This window comes from Lithobates pipiens, unplaced genomic scaffold, assembly GCF_037356315.1.
Source record: "Lithobates pipiens isolate NorthernLeopardFrog02 unplaced genomic scaffold, aLitPip1_a1.2 Scaffold_18, whole genome shotgun sequence".
NCBI lineage: Eukaryota > Metazoa > Chordata > Amphibia > Anura > Ranidae > Lithobates > Lithobates pipiens.
The window spans coordinates 376,697,474-376,721,578 of record NW_027507758.1 but is presented as its reverse complement, the minus strand read 5'-3'; the positions used below and the strand labels follow the sequence as shown (position 1 = coordinate 376,721,578).

The 24,105-nt window shown below is 45.2% G+C and overlaps 1 protein-coding gene across 5 annotated transcripts in view; it reads left to right on the top strand.

The window, feature by feature from the left end:
• The first annotated feature begins 3,562 nt into the window (after positions 1-3,562).
• FAM131A (family with sequence similarity 131 member A) overlaps positions 3,563-24,105 on the top strand; it is a 114,166-nt gene continuing 93,623 nt past the window's right edge. Inside the window, exon 1 of one of the 5 annotated variants that reach the window (XM_077487747.1) lies at positions 3,563-3,924. In XM_077487747.1, coding sequence (XP_077343873.1) covers positions 3,891-3,924 — 34 coding nt within the window. In that variant the 5' untranslated portion in view covers positions 3,563-3,890. Of the gene's footprint in view, positions 3,949-24,105 lie in introns of all 5 variants that reach the window. The other 4 variants (XM_077487746.1, XM_077487749.1, XM_077487748.1 and 1 more) reach the window with 4 other exon arrangements.

Below are 24,105 nucleotides of genomic sequence, written 5' to 3'. Positions count from 1 at the left end.
ATAATGGCTCTCACTGTGGTTCGCTGGATTCCCAAAGCTTTGGAAATGGCTTTATAACAATTTCCAGACTGATAGATCTCAATTACTTTCTTTCTCAATTGTTCCTGAATTTCTTTGGGTCTCGGCATGATGTGTAGCTTTTAAGGATCTTCTGGTGGACCTTACTGTGTCAAGCAGCTCCTATTTAAGTGATGCCTTGATTGTGAACAGGTGTGGCAATAATCAGGCCTGGGTGTGGCTAGAGAAATTGAACTCAGGTGTGGACAACCACAGTTATAGTATGTTTTAACAAGGGGGGCAATCACTTTTTCACACAGGGCCATGATGGTTTGGATTTTTTTTCACCTTTAATAATAAACACCTTCATTTACAAATTGCATTTTGTGTTTACTTGTGTTGTCCTTGACTATTGTTTAAATTGGTTTGATGTTCCGAAACACTTAAGTGTGACAAACATGCAAAGGAACAGGAAATGAGGAAGGGGGCAAACACTTTTTCACACCACTGTAAACTACAGGGATGATGGCAACCCTGATCCAACACTGATGAATTCAATGCTGCACACACATACACTCTGCCTCATTGGCGCATTCAGAATGTGAGAGAAATGCTTCCACACTTCTCTTTTAAGCAGAGTTGCTCAGTGGAGGATCTTTCTTATCTTCCCACAGGCACACAAAGCAATAATTCTAAAGTGAATGGGGTTATTAGGGTGTGTCCAGGCACATCCGACACACCCTGTGCACATGCAAATGAACACAACCTGCTTACAAACGTTTTAGTTTAATAGATCCCTCAACAACCAAAAATGACGCAAATCCATACCACATGCACAGAATGCCTTTGCTGCAGTGGCGGCTGGTGCTCCATTTTTTTTTGGGGGGGGGGGGGTTTGTTCATTTCACCAGGCCTGCCTGCTCTCAAACCCCACACTTACCCCATCTAGGTCACGAAAGGCTTCTCCTCCCAGACAATCTGATCGCTTCTCCTCCTGGCCAATCTGGTCTTAGGCCTGGTTCACAGCTATGCATTTTTTTGTGTGTTTTCACTTTTGCAGAAACAGACTACAGTCCATTTAACATGGTTTGCTATGGATGTAGTTCACACCTGTGCATTTTATGGAAAGGGCCAGGGACTTTTTTCTGGTTCCATGGATCAAAAATGTGTATTGACAAAGGATGCACCTGAAAAATGCAAACTGCAATCTGCATAGGTGTAAACCAGGCCTTAGGATATGCTTCCTGTCCTGATTGGCCAGGAGAAGAAACAGGAAGACAATAGTGAATGTTGATTCGCTAATGTCACAAGTGAGGTGGGTTCTAATCTAAATCTAAAATAAATATGCTTAAAAATAATAATAAAATAAACCCCGTAGAACTCTAGGTGTTTGGTACCCTGCATGGAGATTAGGGGCTGGCACCCTGCACCCTTTATGACCACCTCTACATTGCTGACCTGGTTATTCCTTCATCAGACCCCTTTCCCACTCAGGCAGTTTTTAGATGTTTTAGCACTAAAAAATTAGCGCCTGTAAAGTGCCTGAAAACTGCTTCTCATGCCTCCCCAGTGTAAAAGCCTGAGTGCTTTCACACCAGGGGACGGATCCAGGGGGGGCAACAGGGCAATCCCCCCCGAAAATATCACACTGACTGGCATGATTTGATTGTCAGTGACTTGCAGGCTGCAGCGCTGCTATGCCCGAGTCTCTCTCTGTCTCATCAGCTGATCAATGGCACAGAGGGAGCGAGAGACTCTAGTGTGTTACACGGCGCCTGGACCAGGAGGAGCCTGAAGGTGGGTGGAGCTGAGCCGTTGTCCTGGAAACCCCGCACTTGTTCCTAGTGCCTGTGCTGCCTGGCGTCTAGCAACGAGTGACGTCATTGAGTCAGTCACGTGACTCACGTCGGACTCGGAGTCTCAGATGTGACGGTGACAGGAGCTGCCTGGAGGAGCCTATGGGAAAAATTGTTGCTGCAGTCTCAGACTGCAGTAGTGAGTAGTGGCACTGTGTGGCAGGGGCAGAGCGCCAGCAATCTTCCTTCTAGGCGGACGCCCCTGAGTGTGTTGGCCCCTCCAACCTGCTGCACCTCCTCCTTCCATCTTGTCCACACTCCACACAGTCACTCACACTGACTGCAGGCCTCTGCCCCTGACAGCAAGAAAGTGACAGAGCAAGTAACAATCGGCAACAAATGTCAGGTGACATGGCAAGTGACAGTCTGCAACGTGTGGCAGGTGACAATCCACATCTAGTGGCAGGTGATGTGGCAAGTGACAATCCGCAACATGTGGCAGGTGATGTGGCAAGTGACAATCTGCATCTGGTGGCAGGGGACGTGGCAAGTGACAGTCTGCAACATGTGGCAGGTGATGTGGCAAGTGACAATCCGCATCTGGTGGCAGGTGATGTGGCAAGTGACAATCTGCATCTGGTGGCAGGTGACGTGGCAAGTGACAATCCGCATCTGGTGGCAGGTGACGTGGCAAGTGACAATCCGCATCCGGTGGCAGGTGATGTGGCAAGTGACAATCCGCATCTGGTGGCAGGTGATGTGGCAAGTGACAATCCGCATCTGGTGGCAGGTGACGTGGCAAGTGACAATCCGCATCCGGTGGCAGGTGATGTGGCAAGTGACAATCCGCATCTGGTGGAAGGAGACATGGCAAGTGACAATCTGCATCTGGTGGCAGGTGACATGGCAAGTGACAGTCTGCAACGTGTGGCAGGTGACAATCCGTATCTGGTGGCAGGTGACGTGGCAAGTGACAATCCACAACATGTGGCAGGTGATGTGGCAAGTGACAATCTGCATCTGGAGGCAGGTGATGTGGCAAGTGACAGTCTGCAACATGTGACAGATGATGTGGCAAGTGACAGTCCACAACATGTGGCAAGTGACAATCCGCAATGTGTGGCAAGTGACAATCTGTATCTGGTGGCAGGTGACACACTCGGGGCTCTCTCTGATTCTGCATTATGGTGAGTTGAACCATTTCATTTTATATAACAATGTAATAATAGAAATATTGTGCTCCAATCATCCTGACACCATATTAACCTTGGTGCCGGGATGATGGAAGCGATAACACCAGCCATTTCCCTGATAAATTGCCCGCAAAAAAAGTATTTCCTGGCAGTGCCCCTCCCGAGACTAGACTCTGGATCCGCCCGTTTCACACTGGAGCGGTGCGCTTGCAGGATGGGAAAAAAAAAAGTCCTGCAAGCAGCATCTTTGGGGTGGTGTGGGAGCGGTGTATACAGTGCTCCTTCACCGCCCCTGCCCATTAGAATGAATGGGCACCGCTTCTAAGCACCACATCATGGCCGCTTTTAACCCCTTTTTATTTAACTCATTCTTGGAGGTAAAAAGCGCCCCGATATCGCCCGAAAAGTAATGCTATAACAGCGGTAAAGAGCCGCTAAGACGAGTGTCACTTTACCGCTAACGCGGGCACCGCCCCAGTGTAAAAGTAGCCTAAAAGTACTAGTGCAGCCTGTGCAGAGTTGTGGGAGGGGCTGAGCAGGCTCCACCCACCACAGGAAGGAGGCGGAGACAAGACCTGTTCCCCTGTACAAGGAGACAGCGGTCTTTATGGGTGGTTTATGTGGCGGAGATGAAGCACAGGGAGATTCCATTGTGCCAGTGATGTGAGGGTTGGGGAGTAGGTTGGCCCCTCCCTTACAATAAGGCAGCGGCAGGGTGTTGCTGTTGATGCTGTAGTCGTGGTGGGAGAGTGACGTCACACTCTCCGCTCATCAGCAGCTGCAGCTCCGGGGAAGAAAAGCCGAGAGAGAGAGAGAGAGCCGAGCGCCTCCACAGCCTGTCCGCCCTCCATCCCTGGACCGCGGGCACCTGGCGGGATGTGCCCGGGCTGCTGACAACATTACTATGGGCTGTATCGGGAGCCGGAGCAGCGGGACCGGTGAGAGGAGGAGGAGGGCTATGTGTATGTATTGCCATCACCTGTGCATGCCGTGCTCCCCCCCTCCCATCCCCACCATTCACCTCATCACCCCCCACTGCAGTGCATGCTCCGGGGGCGGCTAATGCTCTGCAAGTTGTAGGTGGCTGGGGGCAATGCTCTGCACACTTCTAACACATGATGGCCACTCACAGGGTGTGGATAGGCAACACACAATACAAGTGTCCTTCTCCTGGGTGGAGGGGATAGGAATGGGGGGGCTTCTGTCTACAATGTGAAGGAATGGACTCAAGGGCTAGCCGCTATAGAGGTGCTGTGCTTCTATACTTCCCACAAGGGGTTAATGTGTAGGTACAGCAAAGTGCGTTTACCCTACGCCAGCCAGGGGCTGAGATGTGTTCATCAGGGGGACACCATCATCATCATCATCATGTCAGATGCCAGGCCCTGGAAGAAGGCACTGGTCAAGGGACCGGCTGTGCAATCTGTACTGTTGTGATCCTGGGCTAGGATGGACCGCCTACACCTGGACTGGTTCAGGTACACCATACTGCCATACAGGTTACAATCGGTTCATACGATCTTTGTACAACCAGCTTTACAGTCCCCTACACTGTGTAATATGAGGACCTACCTGAACTATCCAATCAGGCAGACCCTTGTATTACATACTTGTTGGTAGATCTAAAGGAGATTGTACAATCAGATTGTAAGGTGTGCGGTGAGCTTTATTCCGCCTGCCTTATGATCGCTCTACAGTCTCATTTAGGGCCAGTTCACACCAAATGCAGTTCCGTGCAGTTCGTTTTTTTTTCCGGCACCAATACAGTCAGTTCCGGTCAGTTTCCGCACCAGAAACTCACCGGAAACTGACTGCACGGTGTGAATAAGGATAAGCTCTGGCATGTCAGTGCTGCTATAGCTGTGGCACTGATCATTTTGAGAAAAATCAGACAGGCTGGTTGTATGTAAGCCACTTGATTGACATGTCCAACCAGCCTGCCCATACATAGACCAAAATTCGTCCAGTCCCTGCTGAAGCAGCTGCACTTCAAGTCCTGTATGGCTGGCTTAAGTTATCCATTCAGATATTACATACTTGTTGGTAGATCTAAAGGAGATTGTACAATCAAGTTGTAAGGTGTGTGTGGTGAGCTTTAGACTCCCCATACATGTTACATCTGGAGCACGCAATTTCTTTATAACCAACATTATATCTACCAAAATTATGTCAATTGAGGACCTACCTAAACTATCCAATCAATTTATAATCACTCAGGCAGGTCCTGACCATTTCATACTTGGTGGATATAAATTGGTTCTAGGCAGAAGGTTTTTTACCTCACTGCATTAAGGTAAAAAACCTTCTGGGTGCAGCCCCTCCCCCCCCCCCCCCTTATACTTGAGCCCCATCTCGATCCAGCAATGTGCATGAGAGAAGCAGCTCAGGTCTCTTTCTCTCCTCACTGGTCGCACAGCAGCGGGAGCCATTGGCTCCTGGTGTTGTACATTACAGTCAGTGAGCCAATGAGGAGAGAGTAGGGGGGGCCAGCCATGATGTGTGTGTGTTTTGTGAGTGGATAATGTCCAATCACAGTGGCAAGGCTCGGGAGCGAACCTGCTCAAGTGCCCCCATAGCAAGAGACTTGTGGTGGGGGCAGGAACTTCAGTAGGGGACCCTAAAAGAAGAGGATTTGGAGTGTTTTGTGCAAAACCATTGCACAGAGCAGGTAAGTATAACCTGGTTATTGTTTTTTTTGTTTTTTTTTAACTGCAAACCTTTTATAATCACTTTAAAGGGGTTTTAAAGGCCGACTTTTTAACATTAAGATAAAAAACCTCCTGTGTGTAGGAAGTAAGTATAACATGTTTGTTATTAAAAAAAAACAAAAAACTAGCCTTTAAAATCACTTAAACAAACACCATACAATCTGATTGTATTACCTCCTTTAGCTCTTCCAACAATATGTACTGCAGTATGTACTACGCATTGATTGGATGTGTATAAATAAAAAGGGTCTGTATGGCATGGAGGACGATGAGCGGTGAATCCTGCTGCCCAGGGTCTGATGGACTGGGATGTTCCAATCGTATATCTTTTATCCATATAGTGATTGGATAGTTTAGATAGAGCCATGATATGATGGCATAGTATTGGTAGATCTAAAGATGATTGTAAAGTAATATGGTCAGATTGTAATGTGTATAGTGAGCATAACGATGATTGTACAATCAGATTGTAAGCTGTGTGTGTGGTGAGCTGTAGACTGATGACACATAAGTGATTCTGCTGCTAGTGACACTAACCAGAGGTAGGATTACTGAAAAGGCTGCCTGTGTCCATATGAAATTGTTCTCTTTGTAGCCACACACAGCAAGATGTTGCTTTGTCGCTGCTGAATCTGAATAGCTAGTGATGGGACATCTTGCTGCCTCAGATACAAAGGTAATGATTCCATAGGGACAAAAAGGCAGCCTCTTAGCAATGTGATTTTGACAGCAGTGGGGTGGCTAGTGGCAGAGTTGCCTGTGTGTCATCAGGCTTAGGGTCAGATACTTACCTGAAGAGGGCTATGATGTCATGGGGGTGGCTACTCTCCCTTTGGAATAGGTCAGGTGAGGTTAGATACAGAGTTCATTGTTATCAGTGATTGGTCTATGGCAGTGTTATGGGTGGCCAGGAAGTAGGGTTCAGCATGGAGAATGTGTTCTCATTGATCATGGACCTAAATGTACTGCAAGCTTCCATCTCTTCTCTATGAGAGAAGAGCAAGGTGCAATGGACCCACCGCTTCCCACACTTCCCATCTACCCTATTAGCTATGCATGGTATTAGACATGGCTGGTTCTGGCAGAGCTCTGGGGCAGGCTGTGGCTGAATAGGTTATGTGCTTTACGGGGCCCTGGGGTGGAATCCATGCTGTGCTGTCCAGAAGAATGCGTCAATATGGTGGCGGCTGTAAAGGTGGTGGGGTTCATGCAGGGATGGCTAGAATGCAGTATTGGCTGTGATGGTGGTGGGGCGGAATGCTGTGCTAGCAGCGGCAACACAAACTTAATGCACTGTGAGATATGCTGAGAACAGATCTGATGTATTGGGAAATGCTATGTGGAAACTGGGTGCTGCTGAACACACTGTAGATGGTGATATATACAATGATACACTTATAGGCTTATTTAGGAATATCAGTGACATGTGGCTACTTACAACAGCTAGAACCTTTTTATAATCAGAAGAGTCCAGGAGTACTCCTGAGCTGCCATACTTTACATGTTACACAATGGGGTTGGTTTTGTTAAAACTGGAGAGTGTAAAATCTGGTGCAGCTTTGCACAGAAACCAATCAGCTTCAAGGTTTTATTGTCAAAGTTTAATCGAACAAGCTGACGGTAGAAGCTGATTGGCTAACATGTAGAGATGCACCAGGTATTGCACTTTCCAGTTTTAGTAAATCAATCCCACTGTCTTCATACAGGCTAAAATAATACTGACACACTCCAAGGACCTGATTTACTAAAGTCTACATTACCATGCAAGTGTTTTAGTGATCCTTATGGTGACCATACACACTTTGATAAATGATCGATTTGTTTTTCCAATCAGCCGATTTTTATTTTTTAATGGATATAATCAATCTATGGTCGACAACTCATTCAATCAATATGCTCACATATAGGGGAAGTGGATTTCAATCAATAGTGATGTGATTGGTAATTTACCATTGTATCTTAACGGTTTCCCACCATGTAATATCATAATCTGATCAATCGAAATACAACTGTTTATGAATAAAGCATCTCAGTGCTGCTAAGTGATTTGTAATTTTTCTGCCCTGGTTTGATGGAATCTGATCAAAATGTATCAGAAGGGAAGTTATGGCTTTTCGATTGCTTGCAGATTCAGTCGCTTTTTGATTGAGGCTGGGATTAATTGAGGCTAGTGCAAATTGGATGTGGGTTTCCCTGCATCCAATTCGCATGACAGGATATTGTGACCGGCTCTGGTCCAGGCTTCCATTGCATCCCAACCATATGGTCGGGATTTTTTCGGAGCCAGGTCACAGCAGTCCATAGCTGACTGCACTCCTGTGATTCGTAGAAGTATAGCCAAAGCTTTGGCTATACATCTGTAAAGTAGATGTAAACCCAATCACTAAAATCTCACAAGCTTTGAAACGCTGAGAGGCTGAGCCCGTTTGTCGGTCCAGGGATCTGATGGATCCCGACTCTGTGGTCATGATGACGTGGAGCCTGGACCGACTTCTGTGATGTCAGAAGAGAGCGGACTTTGGCCTGCTGTCTGCTGAAAACGGGTCACAGGAGTGCAAAACTAACTGCACTCCTGTGATCCACAGGAGAAGTACAGCCAAACACACTTTGGCTGTACCTCTCCTTTTTAACTAATTTAGAGCCATTTCACACTGCCGCAATGTGGTACCTGTGGGTTTCCCATAGACTTCTATTAGATTGGGTGTTTTCGGTGTATTTTTCTGAAATTGCATCGAAGATGCAGCATGCAGGATTTTAGTGCGCTTTCAGAAAATGTACCAAGAATGCACACTCTAACGGTATTGAAAACCATGGGTTAACGGCATGTACACCTGTGCCAAACCACAGAGCTGCAGTGTGAAATCAGCCTTAGGCCCCTTTCACACTGACGATCCGTTCAGGCCCGCCTGTCAGTTTTTCAGGCGGACCTGAACGGATGCTCCATAGGGGTCTATGGAGCGTCGGATGTCAGCGGTGACATGTCCGTTGACATTCGACCTGCTCCGATCCAAAAAAGTGTGACGGAGGAAAAAGCTATTTTTCTCCAGTCATCTTCCAGGACGGCACACCTGAGAGATGACTGGTCCACCTGACAGGAAACACAATCAACAACGAATTTAAAAGTCCCCACCCTTCCCTCAGACCCTCAGTTCTTGATTGTGTTTCCCACAGGATGACAGCGAAACCAAGTTTCTTTCTAAAAAGTTTTTTCCTTGGGGTCTGGGACCCTGTGTTTTTTTCTCGTGAGGTTCTTTTTTCCTTTTAGGGACTTAAACAGACAGGGTCTGTGGTGCTCCCTTGTATACCCCCAAGAGAAATCTTGGGGGGGTATGCCTCACTCAAGGTCTCCTTAGGGAGCCTTGTATGAGCCTCGTGGGACAGGGGAGTTGTCCCAGTAGGCTATTCCCCTGTTGTATTGGCCTACCTGCACATTCGTTGGTGGAGTGGTGAGGTGATGCCTTTCCTTATGCGGACGCGGATGGCGTGCGTTCCAACGCCACAGCGCATGTCCGGAAGTCCAAGGGCGTCACTTCCGGGTATCGAGTTCCGGAAGTTGAGATGGCTGGACGCACCGATGTGCGTTCCAGCCTCAGTGCGCAGGACCGGAAGAGGCCGTGCGTCATTTCCGGGCGACGGACCTCCTTAAAGATGGCGCCGAGCGGCGCGGTTTTTCAAACAGAACGGGTGTGCTGTAATACACCCAGTCTCCTCGTCCTGCAAGACGCTTTCCTGGCACTTGGAAAAGACAACAAGGGGATGCTCGAGACCTGATCCAGCGATCCTGCAGGGCAGCAAATCGCCATGGAAGAGGAAGGTCCGTCTGAGCAGACAGTCGTTGAGGTCGCCACTGGGGGTGAGTGATCCAACTTTATTTAGGGGCAGGGTTCTCGGGGTAGAGCTCCTGTGCCCCTTTTAGGACTTGTGTAGCTAAAATTGTCTATTTTTTGACTATTCCCAGGGACCGAAAGCTCTGCCCAGGGGTCAGCTGCTAGGTCTAAGGGGAAGGTTACTTCAAAGTCCAGGCGTTGTGGTTACTGTAACGCTAAGTTAGCACAAGACCACTCCAAGCCTTTCTGCGATCGATGTATCATCAAGCTCGCAGGCAGGGAGACCGCTCAGGTCGTGAAGGAATGTAGGGCCTTACAAGCAGAAATGTTGGCTACCCTTCAAACTTTTCAGTCCACCCTTGTGAAGGGTTTGCAGGAAGTACCGTCAGAGAGTGAGACTCCTCAGTTACAGGAAAATCTTTCCACATCTTATGCGGAAAGTTCCCAGGGCCAAGTCTCCCTATTATCTGAAGTGGAGGAAGGCCAAGTACCAGATTGTAGTTCTGGAGAGGAAGATTCAGACCAAGATAGCCAGGGGGAGGCTAAGCTTGGGGGATTTTTGTTCCCGAGTGAGGACATGGAGGGTTTATTAAAAGCCATTTACGCCTCAGAAGATATTCAGGTTCCCTCTGCTCAAGTCTCAGCTCAAGATAGAGTATATAGAGGTCTAGGAAGGTTACAGACCAGAACCTTTCCCATCCACCAGTCTCTGAAGGAGATAATCCTTAGAGAATGGAAGGAACCTGAACGCAAGCTTCTCAAACTGAAAGCTTGGAAAAGGAGGTGTCCCTTTAAAGATGAGGAGGAGGAAAAAATTTTTAAGGCTCCTCGCTTGGATGCAGCCTTAGCACAAGTATCTAAGAGGTCTGACTTATCCTTTGAGGATTCCGGAAATATCCAGGATCAGATGGATAGAAAGTCGGAAACTTTACTCAAAAGAGCCTGGGAGGCGAATGCGGCAGCAATGGCGCCTGCCCTAGCTTCCGCCTGTGTAGCCAGAAATGCTGACACCTGGCTGGGCAAATTAATGGATCATGTTTCCCGCAGTAAGGAGGCTAAAGAGATTGTAGACTCGCTGGAAGTAATCAGTCGAGCAGTAGCATATGTGGCAGATGCAGCTGTAGAAACTGTTAGGACCACAGCTAAAGCAGCAGCACTTTTGAACTCTTCCAGGAGAGCTCTATGGGTCAAGACTTGGGATGGGGATTTTACTTCCAAGTCTCGCCTATGCGGTATCCCCTTTGAGGGTTCCTTGCTGTTTGGTTCAGGCCTAGATCAGGTTTTGTCCCGATCTACGGAGAAGGGCAAGAAATTTCCTGTAAGGCCCAAGAAAGAAAGGGGTAAGAAATTTTTTCGAGGCCCCTATTCAAAGTCTCATCATAAGGGGAAAACTGAACCAAGGAGAAAATGGAATTTGGGGAAAGGAAAAGAAAAAAGTACAATTCTTTTCTCCAGCTCCGGAGCCTCTCAGAAAGAAGGCAAATGACGCCACCGTAAAGGTAGGCGCAAGACTCCGCGATTTCCTTCCACAGTGGGAAAGGATCACGCAGAGTCCATACATTCTAAACCTTTTAGAAGTGGGGTACAGACTAGAATTTCAGACCCATCCCCCACAGGAATTTCTGGTTACTTTTCCTCCCAGGGACCCAACCAAGGCAGAAGGGTTACTGAAAAATCTAAAGGAGCTAGCAGAGCAAAGGGTTATTACTCCAGTACCAACCAATCAGCTTACCCAGGGTTTTTACTCACACGTATTTGTGGTTCCAAAACCCTCAGGAAAATTTCGGTTGATAATAAACTTGAGAAGACTCAACCGTTACCTGCTTCACAAGAAGTTCAGGATGGAGAGTATCTACTCAGTAAGAAAGCATCTGCAGAGAGGAGTCTTTATGGTCACCCTGGACCTAAAAGACGCTTATCTACACGTACCCATTGCTCCCGAACACCAGAAGTACCTACGCTTCGCAGTTTGTATACAGCAGAGGATACAACACTGGCAGTTCAGGGCTCTCCCCTTTGGGCTGGCGGCAAGTCCGAGGATATTCACAAAGGTGTTAGCCGAAGTAGTGGCATACCTACACCTGCAGGGGATAAGGTTAATACCCTACCTGGACGACTTGCTGATCTACAGTGTCGATCAGAGGCAAGCAGTAATAGACAGAGACATCGTGTTGGAAACTCTGGAGACCTTGGGCTGGATGGTCAGTCAGGAGAAGTCCTCACTGACTCCATCTCAGTCCAAGTTATACCTAGGCTACCTGTTAGACTCGCAGGCACAGAAGGTATTCTTACCAACAGAAAAGGTAACGAAGGTCCAGAATGCGGTTGTCACCCTTCTCGAAAGAGGAGAAGCCTCTCTGAGATATATAATGAGATTGCTGGGCCTCATGACGGCCTGCATTCCGGCAGTAACCTGGGCACAACTCCATTCTCGGGAGCTTCAGTCTTTTCTACTTGCCTCATGGGGAGGAAAAAGAGAAACATTAGAGAACAGAGTGCCCATCACAGAGGAGGTATCTCGTTCTCTGCGGTGGTGGCTCGACCCACAGAATTTGTTGAATGGTCGCCCCTGGTCTCAGGTAAACCCTTTGGTCGTAACCACGGACGCCAGCGCCTGGGGTTGGGGGGCTCATCTGGGAAACCGATATTCCCAGGGGTCCTGGAACCACAGCCAAGCCAGGGAGTCTTCCAATTTCAGGGAGCTTCTGGCAGTAGGAAAAGCCCTAGACTATTTCCGAGAGGAACTGCAGGACAGGGAGGTTCAGGTCCTCTCGGACAACCTGGTCACGGTGGCATACCTAAACCACCAAGGAGGGACAAGGTCGGACAAACTAAGACGGTTAGCGCAACAGATCCTTGTGAAGGCAGAAAAGAGGGTCCTTTCATTGTCAGCGATTCACATAAAGGGCTCACTCAATCTGCAAGCAGATTTTCTAAGCAGACAGCCCATCCTTCAGGGGGAATGGGGATTGAGCAAAGAAATCTTCTTCCTGGTGTGCAAAGATTTTGGCAAGCCAGAAATAGATTTGTTCGCTTCCCGGGAGAATGCGAAGGTTCTCAGGTTTTTCTCCCTTTACAAGGATCAAGAAGCAGAAGGGATAGACGCTCTTGTACAAGTATGGGATTTCAGACTGGCTTATGCCTTTCCCCCATTGGTGCTCCTTCCCAGAGTCCTGCAAAAATTAACCTACTCAAGGTCAGTCCTGATACTGATAGCACCCTGGTGGCCCAAGAGAGTTTGGTTTCCCACCATTCAGAGTCTCGCGATAGCTCCCCCACTGCATCTGCCGGTGCAACGAGACCTACTCAGTCAGGGTCCAGTCTTTCACCCCGACCCGGGTCGTCTCTCTCTGACAGCATGGCTATTGAAAGGGAAATACTCCGAGACAGGGGCTGTTCGGATAAAGTGATAGATACTCTTCTCCTCAGTAGGAAAGGCGTCACCAGAAAGATTTATGCAAAGGTCTGGAAAGTCTTCTCCCACTGGTTACAGTCTAAGGAGGGGGCTCTCCAGATGATACCCACCATCCTAGACTTTCTTCAGGAGGGGGTGGACCAGGGTTTGGCAGTTAGCACCCTAAAGGTCCAGGTGGCAGCCCTGTCCGTGTTTTTTGATAGGAAGCTAGGACAGGAGCCGCTAATAAAAAGATTTTTATCGGCCAGGGAAAGGGTAGTTCCAGTTAGGTCGGTCAGTTGCCCTCCATGGGATCTGTCCCTGGTATTAGATGCCCTAACAAGGGGGCCTTTTGAGCCGGTGGCTCAAATTTCGGTTAAGCTTTTATCATTTAAGTTGGCCTTCCTCCTGGCTATCACTACGGCCAGGAGGGTGAGTGATATACAGGCTCTGTCGATTAAAGAGCCGTTTTTGCGCATCCTAGAGGATAGGGTAATCCTCACTCAGGATCCTCTTTATTTGCCAAAGGTTGCTTCATTATTTCACAGAACACAGGAGATTATTCTCCCGTCCTTTTGCCAGAATCCTAAGAATAAGGAAGAAGAAAGATTTCATTTCTTAGATGTCAGGCGTTGTCTCCTAGTCTATTTAGAAAGGGTGAAAGACTTTAGGAGATCCAGTCATTTATTGGTCACTTTTTCAGGGAAGAAAAAGGGTCTTCAAGCATCTAAATCTACGATAGCTAGATGGGTTAGACAGACCATATCCATAGCTTATAGACAGGCAGGTAAACCAGTACCAACCCGCCTTAAGGCGCATTCAGCTAGATCCCTAGCGACCTCCTGGGCAGAGAGGGCAGGCGCCTCAATTGACCAGATCTGCAGAGCAGCAACATGGACGAGCCATAGAACATTTCTGAGGCACTACAGAGTGGAGCTGTTGTCCCCTCAGGATTTGGCATTTGGCAGGAAGGTCCTACAAGCGGTTGTCCCGCCCTAAAGGTAGGCCTGAACTTCTTGCTTATCCTCTCAGGTGTGCCGTCCTGGAAGATGACTGGAGAAAATGACCAGTTACACTTACCGGTAACGTCTTTTCTAGGAAATCTTCCAGGACGGCAGGCCTACTCCCTACCCTTGTTTTATTGGTGTGATATATTGATTCTTCACAGAATGTTCCCTCTGACACTGGTGTGGGATTTTCTTTACCATAACTGAGGGTCTGAGGGAAGGGTGGGGACTTTTAAATTCGTTGTTGATTGTGTTTCCTGTCAGGTGGACCAGTCATCTCTCAGGTGTGCCGTCCTGGAAGATTTCCTAGAAAAGACGTTACCGGTAAGTGTAACTGGTCATTTTTCATCCGTGATCGGATTGGGTGACGACGGACACTGCGGTCCGTCGTCATCCGATCTCCCATAGGGGAGAGCGACGCTGTGACAGGTCTGTCCCTGCACAGTGTGCAGAGATGGACCCGTCATCTTCTGCTCAGCGGAGATCGCTCTGGCGATCCCCGCTGAGCAAGCGGACATCCACGGGGCGGATCAGCACTGATCCGCCCCGTGTGAAAGGGGCCTAAATGTTCTGCCAAAAAAATAAATAAATAAATGTCTGCAGCTACAAAAAGTGTTGCTGCTGACTTTTAATAATCAGGCGCTCGCCTCTTTGAGGCGCCGGCATTCTTACTGTGGGCGTTTGGCTGCGGCTTCAGAGCCGGGCATACGTGAGCCGTGCCGCGCACTGTGACTGGCCGGGCAAACTTCTGGGACCTGTGATGTGTCCCAGATGATTGCAGGGAGGGGGGTGAGGTGATCTTCCGGTGCTGCGGAGCCCCGGAGGGAAAGTGAGAGCTTGATGCCTCTAAATAGAGGGTATCCCCCCCCCCCCAAAAAAAATCACATGCCAAATGTGGCATGTCAGGGGGTCACCTGCACTTAAAGCGGAAGTTCCATTTTTGGGTGGAACTCCGCCTTAAATACAAGCTGTCCATTCCACTGATTACAGTGGAGTGATGCATTTTCAGTGTGTGTGAATTGTGTGTTCAGCACTATTTGATGGCTTGTGAGCTCTTCCAGCTGTGTATTCATACACACATGTAAAGTGTGTTCTCTTGACTATTAATGAGCATTCTTTGTTTTATTGCATTACAAGGATCATTATTACTTTTGCACATGGGGACTCCTAAATCATATATGTATAAAACTTTTAATATAATGCAACATGGCCAAAAAACATTATTTTGATTTGTATTTGTTAACTTTTTATATGTAGAATGATAGTAAAATAAATATAAGATATGTAAATATTTAAACGGATTGTAAGGACACAATTCTAGGTATAAATAATTAAAAACTATTAGGCATAAGTATTCAGCAATGAAAGTGCAGTAGAACACCATCAGTCTTGTTTTATTTGATTCTAAATTCCCTGCTTGTCTAGTCCTGTGAGGTATGGTGACGTACCCATGGAAGCAGGCTGTTATGGCCATGTTGATGTGTGAAATAACATGGCCCTATTTCTAGTCTATAATCCATGCATATTTAACGTGCATGTGTTAGCACATCACATTTGACTTTAATAAACATTTGCGTGGGTAAATGTAGATGGCAGTGAGCCCCGTGTGCTTTGGTCTAGGCTCAGTGCAGCCAAAGCGGTCCTTCATCCACTGCTTCTATGGATCATTGAACCCTATGTGCTTGGGTTCCATTGTTTGAGTACCTTCTCAATACGGCGTTGTAACATTGAAATACTTTGCACTGTTAAAAACTGACAAAGGCAGGTGGGGCTCTGACAGCCTCAGAAGACTCCTACAGCTACCATCTGTACCTGTCCATCGGTATCCTTGATGAAGACAGACTATGGCTTTAGTAAATCAGGCCCTTAACTTTTGTCAAGTTTATTGCATATGAATTGAGGCAAGAACAACAGGGTCTTTTTTTTTTTTTTTTAATTCATGGTTTAAAATCTCCTGTATTATCTTGCATCACTTTATCCTTCACTTGAACCTTCAAGTCTTTATTTCTGTTATCGATGTCATTTTCAGTTCTATCTCTTATATATGACTTCATTAGGTGCTGTGATCTCTGACCTCACCTCTTGTGTTGTAGATTCTTCATTTTAGACCTGTGATCCTTCACATTGCATGTTCTCATTTACCACGTGACACTTGGGACTTTTTTTTTTTCTTCCTTCTTTCTCATGGGGCCTCTTTCTCTCATGTCCCCCCGGACCTCTCTGTCTAAACGGTAGTGGAAAGGAGCATGGCTGGGTTATATTGGTGTACTTTTTTTCTCTGTTGTTTGACATATGCTGTGGTGCATATGTTTATGCTCACAAAGATGAAGCTTGTATATGTAGCTACTTGGAAGTCCAGGTGCTTTGAATAGTTCACCAAGAAGAAAATGAAATGGATGAACAAGGGTGTTTAAAGAAACAGGCTTGACAATTTTAAAGTCAGCATTTTCTTCTGTAGATGGGGTGTACCTATCTTTTGTAAGATGGATGAAATTTTGAATACATGTCTTGGACTAGCTGGTGTCTGAGCATGGAAGGAGAAAACCAAAGCAAATGCTCCTTTTCTTATATAAGCATATCAAACTGCGTAGAGAACCAATAATGGAGATTTATCACTTCTTGGTCCTTCTGAATATTCCATATGATCTACGTAGAGGCACACAATAATATAAGAAAATACATTTTTATTTCTGGATTCAAACAATTTGCAGTTAACCAACTCTGTGTCACATGGCTGTAAACCAACACTGGTGTGATGGTGTACAACTTGCTTACTCAGTTTGTATGGTGCCATTAGTTTACATTACGACATAGTGTTTTCTGTTTGTTACATTCTTAACCCTTTTTATTTTATTGTATTCGTTTATTTACATTGTATCTTTCATTGCAATAATAGCAAATATGTTTTTAGTATTTGTGTATTATAAAGAGGTGTTTTAGGGTGCTGCTGCATTTTTGTTGGCAACAAGGCATATATTGATTTATTATTATAAATTTGTTTTTAACCATTTTAAACATATTGAAGCTTATTTACTAATGGCAAATATTCTGTGCAGTTGCTCTAGACCTTAGTAAAATGAGGCCAAGCTTGCACATAATTGGATGATAGAAATCAGCAGAGCCCCCCCTTACTAAGATCTGGAGCAACTGGACTCGCAGTGCACAGTATATTTGTCTTTAGTAAATCAACCGTAAGGTGTATTCGAAGTTAATAGGCTGGCCATACATTATACAGTGGTGTTTTTTTTTTTTTTTTTCTATTATTATATGTAATAATATTTTGTCTTTTTAGATTTGCCAAAAAACATAATAGAAAATCAAACCTAAACACTTTCAATTTCTATAAGGCAGGCCCTTGCACTACATAGTGGAAGGCTAAAGGAAACTGTACAAAGAATTGTATAATGTATGGCAAGCTTTAGTTGATCAGAATTTCCTGTGTTACTGACTTCGAATGGTATTTCTCAGACAGGGTGTCATTTGGGTTTCCCAGGCTGCCGCATGAGACTCGGTTTGCCCTGGATTAGAGATGGGTGAGAGAACTCTGTCATCATGGAGGTTTTCTGATGTTATGGCGGCTGTGATGTTTAGGGGGGACTCTGAGTCTGTGATGGGAGGACTCTGTGTGCTGAGGGAGGTGCTTCTAATGTATAACGTGGACTTTGACGTGAAGGGGGGCTCTAATGTGAAGTGGAGGGCTTTGATATGATGGGGGACCTCTGATGAAGTTCATTTCATCGTGTTTTTGTGTACATCATCCCAGGCTCAGGTTTACCTTTAGGCCTCCTACACATGCCCGATCTGCTCAGGTCCACCTGAACGGATGCTCCATGGAGGTCTATGGAGCGTCGGAAGTCAGCGGTGACATGTTCGCTGACATCCGACCCGCTCCAATCCAAAAAAGTGTGACGGAGGAAAAACCTACTTTTCCATCAGTCATCGAATCGGGTGACGACAGACTGTGAGGTCCGTCATCATCCGATCTCCCATAGGGGAGAGTGGCGCTCTGACAGGTCTGTGCCTGCGCAGTGTGCAGAGACGGACCTGTCATCTTCCTGTTCAGCGGGGATCAACGGAGCGATCCCTGTTGAGCAAGTGGATGTCCACGGGGCGGATCATCACTGATCCGCCCCATGTGTAAGAGCCCTTAATAAGTAACTTTGTAGACTGGGGTGTCTCAAGATTTTGCAGTGCATTTTTGTTCATACTGTTACTGAAAAAAGGCTGAGAAGTATCTAGCGTTTTCATTTCATCAATTACAGTCTGAATTGATTTGCAGTGCAGGTTTCCTTTTTAAAGCTGAACCTTGGTCAGCTGGAAAAAAAAATCTCCTTTTGGTACAATGAGAAAATTGGGGAAAAAAATACAGTTTTCAAAGAGATCATACAATAATGTGATATTTAGTACACAGTTTTTGAGAGCCAAGCACAACGGTTCATGTGAAATTATCTGAAGGGACAAGCACAAACCTTTCTCTCGTTTGATCCCTGAACGAACAATTTTCCTTTTAATCAGTATAGTATTTGTCCAAAAAAAAAAAAAAATCGAGTGACCAAGACTGTGCCTGCTTAGAAACGAACACCTTACATTGCTTCCGAAGTAAATCTGTCATATGCAAATTTTTGTAACTTTAGTTGGTTGTCGATCTTGATTTTCGACAGACTAGCACACCAAAAAAGAAAGGGACGATCGCTCATCTGCTTTGCTCATTGTGTATATGGGGCTTGACGTGGTTGTTCACCCACTTCTACTAAATCCTGTAATCCCCTCTATACCATAACAAGTGTCCCTGTGTCTATGTAATGTAAAAAATCTTCCGATCTGTACCTATATAAGCGTGGCTCCCAGTGCTCAGCTGACTGTCGCCTCTTCTCTCTCGACTCACAGATCCAGTGGGTGGGGCCGAGCACTCCCGCTGACATCAGCCGGGGAGGAGAGAGAGAGCCGACAGTCAGCTGGGAGCCACGCTTATATAGGTACAGATCGGAAGATTTTTTTTACATTACGTTTACATTATGCAGGATTTCAGAGAAGTTTTATGAGAGGAGCCTGGGGGAGGGGGGCACTGCTACAAGCAGGGAGGGGAGGAGACACGGATACAGGAGATCCGGCTGTGGATGATGGAGGCACGTAAACAGACCACGGAGTCAGGGCTCAGCAGCCCTGGTTGTTGTGGTCAGTTTACAGGGGAGAGGGTATAGCGCAAGCACTGTGCTGTATAACCTGCTTTAACTACTTGAAGACCTGCCACTGCAGTTGTAGTGCGGCAATTTAGCAGCTTCCCGCGAATTGCCGTCATTGTATGTTGACGCTAACATGGCAATTTGTGGGCATGCACTCCCACTGGCCAGCGGGGGCGCCAATCAGTTGGTGGGGTAGGAATCTGCCTGTGTAAACATATATGCAGGAAGACAGATCTGTGTGTTTCCCCAGGCAGCCCATCCCCCATACAGTTAGTAAACACACTGAGGGAACACATTTAACCCCTTGATCGCCCCTGATGTTAACCACTTCCCTGCCAGTGTCATTAGTACAATATCAGTACATATTTTTAGCACTGTAATAATGTCACTGGTTCCCAAAAAAACATCAAAAATGTCAGGTGTCCAATCTGTCCACCACAATGTCAGTCATGCTAAAAATCACTGATTGCTGCCATTACTAGTAATAAATAATAAAAATGCCATAAATCTATCCTCATTGTTGTCAGTGGATTTTTATAAGTCAAACTGCCACCAGCAACCTCTGTTCCACAGAACCCTGATTTAGAAAGACTGGTCTAAGGCGTTATACCAGAGAGAAATACTTATCTTATTCTATGCTCCCATGGCAGCCAGCACTCTTCTCTTCTCTGCTCTAGCTACAGCCCCTAAACTTGGAAGACCCAAAGCATCGTCACGTACACTGCACCATTGGTCCTGCAGTGAACCTGATGACGTCAAGCAGTGGACAGCCACACAACCAGTAAAGAGGAGCAACTTCGGAAATCCACTGGGGTGAGGAATAAGGTTAGCAATTTGGTCTATTACATGAGCATTACATGAGCATTAGACCCTGATTTATGGGGGGGGGGGGGGATTGAGAGGCGGGGGGCTGCCAAAAGGGGGTCTATTAGCTGCCTAAAAAGTGAATTTCAGTCACAATCAGTGTGTATGTTGCCATGGATTTTGGGGTCACTATATATGTTAAAATCTGACAGTATGGTCATCTTTACATCTACCTAAACTATCCAGTCAGGGAGGCCCTTGCACTGCATAGGCGTTGATTTACTAAAGGCAAATCCACTTTGAACTACAAGTTCAGTCACTGTAGATCTGAGGGGAAGCTCTGCTGATTTTATCATCCAATCATGTGCAAGAAAAATGCTATTTTTTACGTTTTCCTTGCATGTCCCACTCAGATCTACAATGACTGCACTTCCAAGTGGATTTACCTTTAGTAAATAACCCCCATAGTGTTGGCAAATTTAAAGGAAACTGTGCAATCAGAATGTAGAGTGTTCAGTTGCTTGATAGAAAATAAAAATCGACACACCAAATACTATATGCAGGAAAATATTTAAAACCTTGATTGGTGTAAACAGTTTTATTCACAATCTGCTTTTTGACAATGCTAAAAAAAGACAGTATAATGCGTGACAATGCGTCTAGTGTAAAAACGCCCTAAATGTTTATTCCAGCTGTGACATAGTACTGCAGGTTCCTAAACAAAGTGTCTTTAGGGTTTATTTACTAAAGGCAAATCCACTTTTCACCACAATTGCACTTGGAAGTGCAGTCGCTGTAGATCTGAGAGGGGCATGCAAGGAAAAACAGCATTTTTGCTTGCACATGATTGGATGATCAAATCAGCTGAGATTCTCCTCATTTCAGAGCTTCCCCTCAGATCTACAGCAACTGCACTATTGAGTGGTTGCTGTACTTCTACTTCAAGCTAAGGCTTTGTATGTTCTATAGCAAGGGTCTTCAAACCCGGACTTTGGCCAGTGGGAGTAGAAATTGTCCAGGCATCAGTGGGAGCAACCAATGCATCTTTGGTACTAAGGGAAGAATAGTGCCCCATCATTGGCATCAATAGGAGAAATACCCCATTGTGGATGTCAGTAGCAGGAATTATGTCCTATTGTTGGTGTCAGTGTCTTGTATCAGTGGAAGGAAATAGGCCTCAGGCTGGGTTCACACTGGTGCAAATTTGATGCTGGTTTCCCCGGGTTCCATTCGCATGTCATGAGACTGTGACCGACTATCAATGGAGGATATATGGAAGGGAGAGGAAAAGAGGGGAGGAACAAAGACCAAGGGAGAGAAAGAATAGGAGAACAAGAAATAGGGCTGGAGAGTGGGATGGGGGTAAAAAACAAAAAAGTTAGTATAGAGAGAGGTAAAAGGGAAAGAAAGGAGAACAAGGAGAGACTGGTACATTCTAAAATGTACCATAATGCCGCATACACACGACCGGACTTTCCGCCGGAATGAACTCTGACAGAGTTCCAACGGAGTTCCGCTGAAACAGACTTGCCTACACATGATCACACCAAAGTCCAATTGTTTAATGCAATGACGTACAACGGGACTAGAAAATGGAAGTTCAATAGCCAATAGCGTCGTCATTGGTCTGTCGGACCTGCATACAGACTAGTGGTTTTCTCGATAGGAACTGGTTCCGGCAGAAAGATTTGAAACCTGTTCTATTTCTAAAGTCCATCAGAATTTTTTCTGACAGAAAAGGTCAGATGAAGCCCACACATGATCGAATTGTCCTCTGGATTTGTTCCATCGGAACTTTGCTGTCAAAGTCCGGTCGTATGTAGACGGCATAAGGAGTTTTAATACTGTACGAGTGGAAAGGACTCGGGAGTGCTAAATGTTTGTGGGTTAGGGACGCAAATTACTTGTCTTGCCTTGGATGCTGACAAACCACACCACAAAAATAATTTTACTGTTGTGGTCCCTACAACTTGGGAAATTTCATCAAGGGGTCACGGCACTAGAAAGGTTGAGAACCACTGTTCTAAAGAAGATGTTATGTACTACACGTGTTGTATGCTGTGGAACTTTTTCTTTTTTGGGTCCCATGATCAAGCTGGATATTTTTTGGGTTCCTCCTGCTACTTTTCCATTGTCAGAACCCTATAATAGGGAGTGGGGTGAGAGCTGGGGTGTGGGGGTTAGGGGTTTGGATAGGGATGAAGGGAGAGTGTTCCATTGGGAGGCTTTACCTGTGCTGTTGTGTTGTATAACGCCAATAAATGATTCATGTGTTTGGTAGCATTTGTAGGTACTATATCCTTTTTAGTGTGTTTGTGTGTATTTTAAAAAAAATGGCTTATGTATGTATGTATGGTAAGATATAAAAGTGTGTGTGTGTGTGTGTGTGTGTGTGTGTGTGGATATAGATATTATAGGAAGTATGTCCTCATGTGGTTGTGTGTTTATGTAAACAAAATATGAAATAGTACTGCACATAAATGTGTATTCACAATGGGGTTTATTTACTAAAGGCAAATCCACTTTGCACTACAAGTGCACTTGGAAGTGCAGTCGCTGTAGATCTTAGGGGGACATGCAAGGAAAATAAAAAAACAAAATTTTTGCTTGCACATGATTGGATGATAAAATCAGCAGAGCTTCCTCTCTGCACTGCACTTCCAAGTGCACTTGTAGTGCAAAGTGGATTTGCCTTTAGTAAATAATAAACCCCATTGTGTTTTTGTTTCAGTTGCATGGTGTTGTCTTCCTTTATACTACCATGCATTTACATGATCCTCCCACCTCCCCTCCCCATTTTTTATTTTATTTATTTTTTCCTTTTTTTTTTCTTTCAATTTTCATGAATGTTATATGTTTGTGTATGCTGTATCTTCATGGTGATTTGCTTTTTGTGCAGTGTTTCAACTTGGCATTAAAGACATTGTATCTGCATGAAGCGAAGTTGCGTGTATGTGTACAGTGTAGCAGGTTGGGGCTAGAGTATTATGTGGAGTGTCTTTGTATGTGGTGGTGCAGACATTTGTATGCATTGTGTCCCGCTGCAGCAAACCAAAGATCCCTTGAAGGCTTTATTTCTTCATTTTAGATGGAATGCAGTGTTTCTGCATTATTTTGCAGCTTTCTATAAACTCCTGTGTGTTGTTTTGAAATTTCTGTTGAATTCTCCCACATGGAGTTTCAGATATCATTTGTTTTTTTTTTTTCTTCTTCTGTCAGGCTTGGTAGGTTTGTGCGTGGTGTTTCTGCATAGTGCTGCAGGTATACAGTGTTTTAATATGCTGCTGCAGATGTGAGTGCCTTGTTCCTGCATGGTGTTACAGGTTTGCAGTACTTTTCTCTTGGAGGATCAGCTCTCTATGCATTGATCCCGTTTGGATATTCAAATTTGTACGCAGTGTTTCTGCATGGGATTGCAGGTTTGTATGCAGCACTTCTGTTTGACAGGTCAAGATAATATGTAGTATTAGTAGAAGTATAGCTGTTTTTGGAGACTAGCCTGCAATTTAGCTGCATGGTTATAATTTGAACTGATAATATTGCAATCAAAGAAAGCTGTGAAGGCTAGGGCAGATTTGTCAATGTTGGATACTGCAATTTTGGAGACTATTAATAATAATAATAATAATAATAATAATAATAATAATAATAATAATAATATTACACAGTCTAACCATGTGCTCTTCCCCCTTTTTTTTTTTTTTTTTTTTTTTTGTTTTTTTTTGTTCGAGTTGTGCTGGAGGTTAGCATAATTTTATCTAGGGGTACAACAGATATGCACAGTTATATGGAATGGTTTCCTAAAATGTTTTAGGTGCCACTGTATGTTTTATCTGATATGGTCTAGAAATTATGTAAATTTTCTTACGGGTCTTTGTACAGAAGTGGGCTTATGTTTTATAATTGCCAATACTGTGTAAACTGTACATATGACCTTTCATCTTATGTATATCAGTTGAATAATGGAATATGCAGTTCACCTATATATTCACAGAATATTTTGAAAATACATCTGTGCCCAAATTATTTTATTACAGATCGCAATCAAAACCTATATATTGGCAGAATATTTAGAAAATAAAGCTGTGTCCAAATTATATTATTACAGATAATGCAGGCTATTTTTTTGTTTTGTTTGTGTGTTTTATTTATTTATTTATTTATTTTGATACCCCTCAGATTAAACAGATACCATA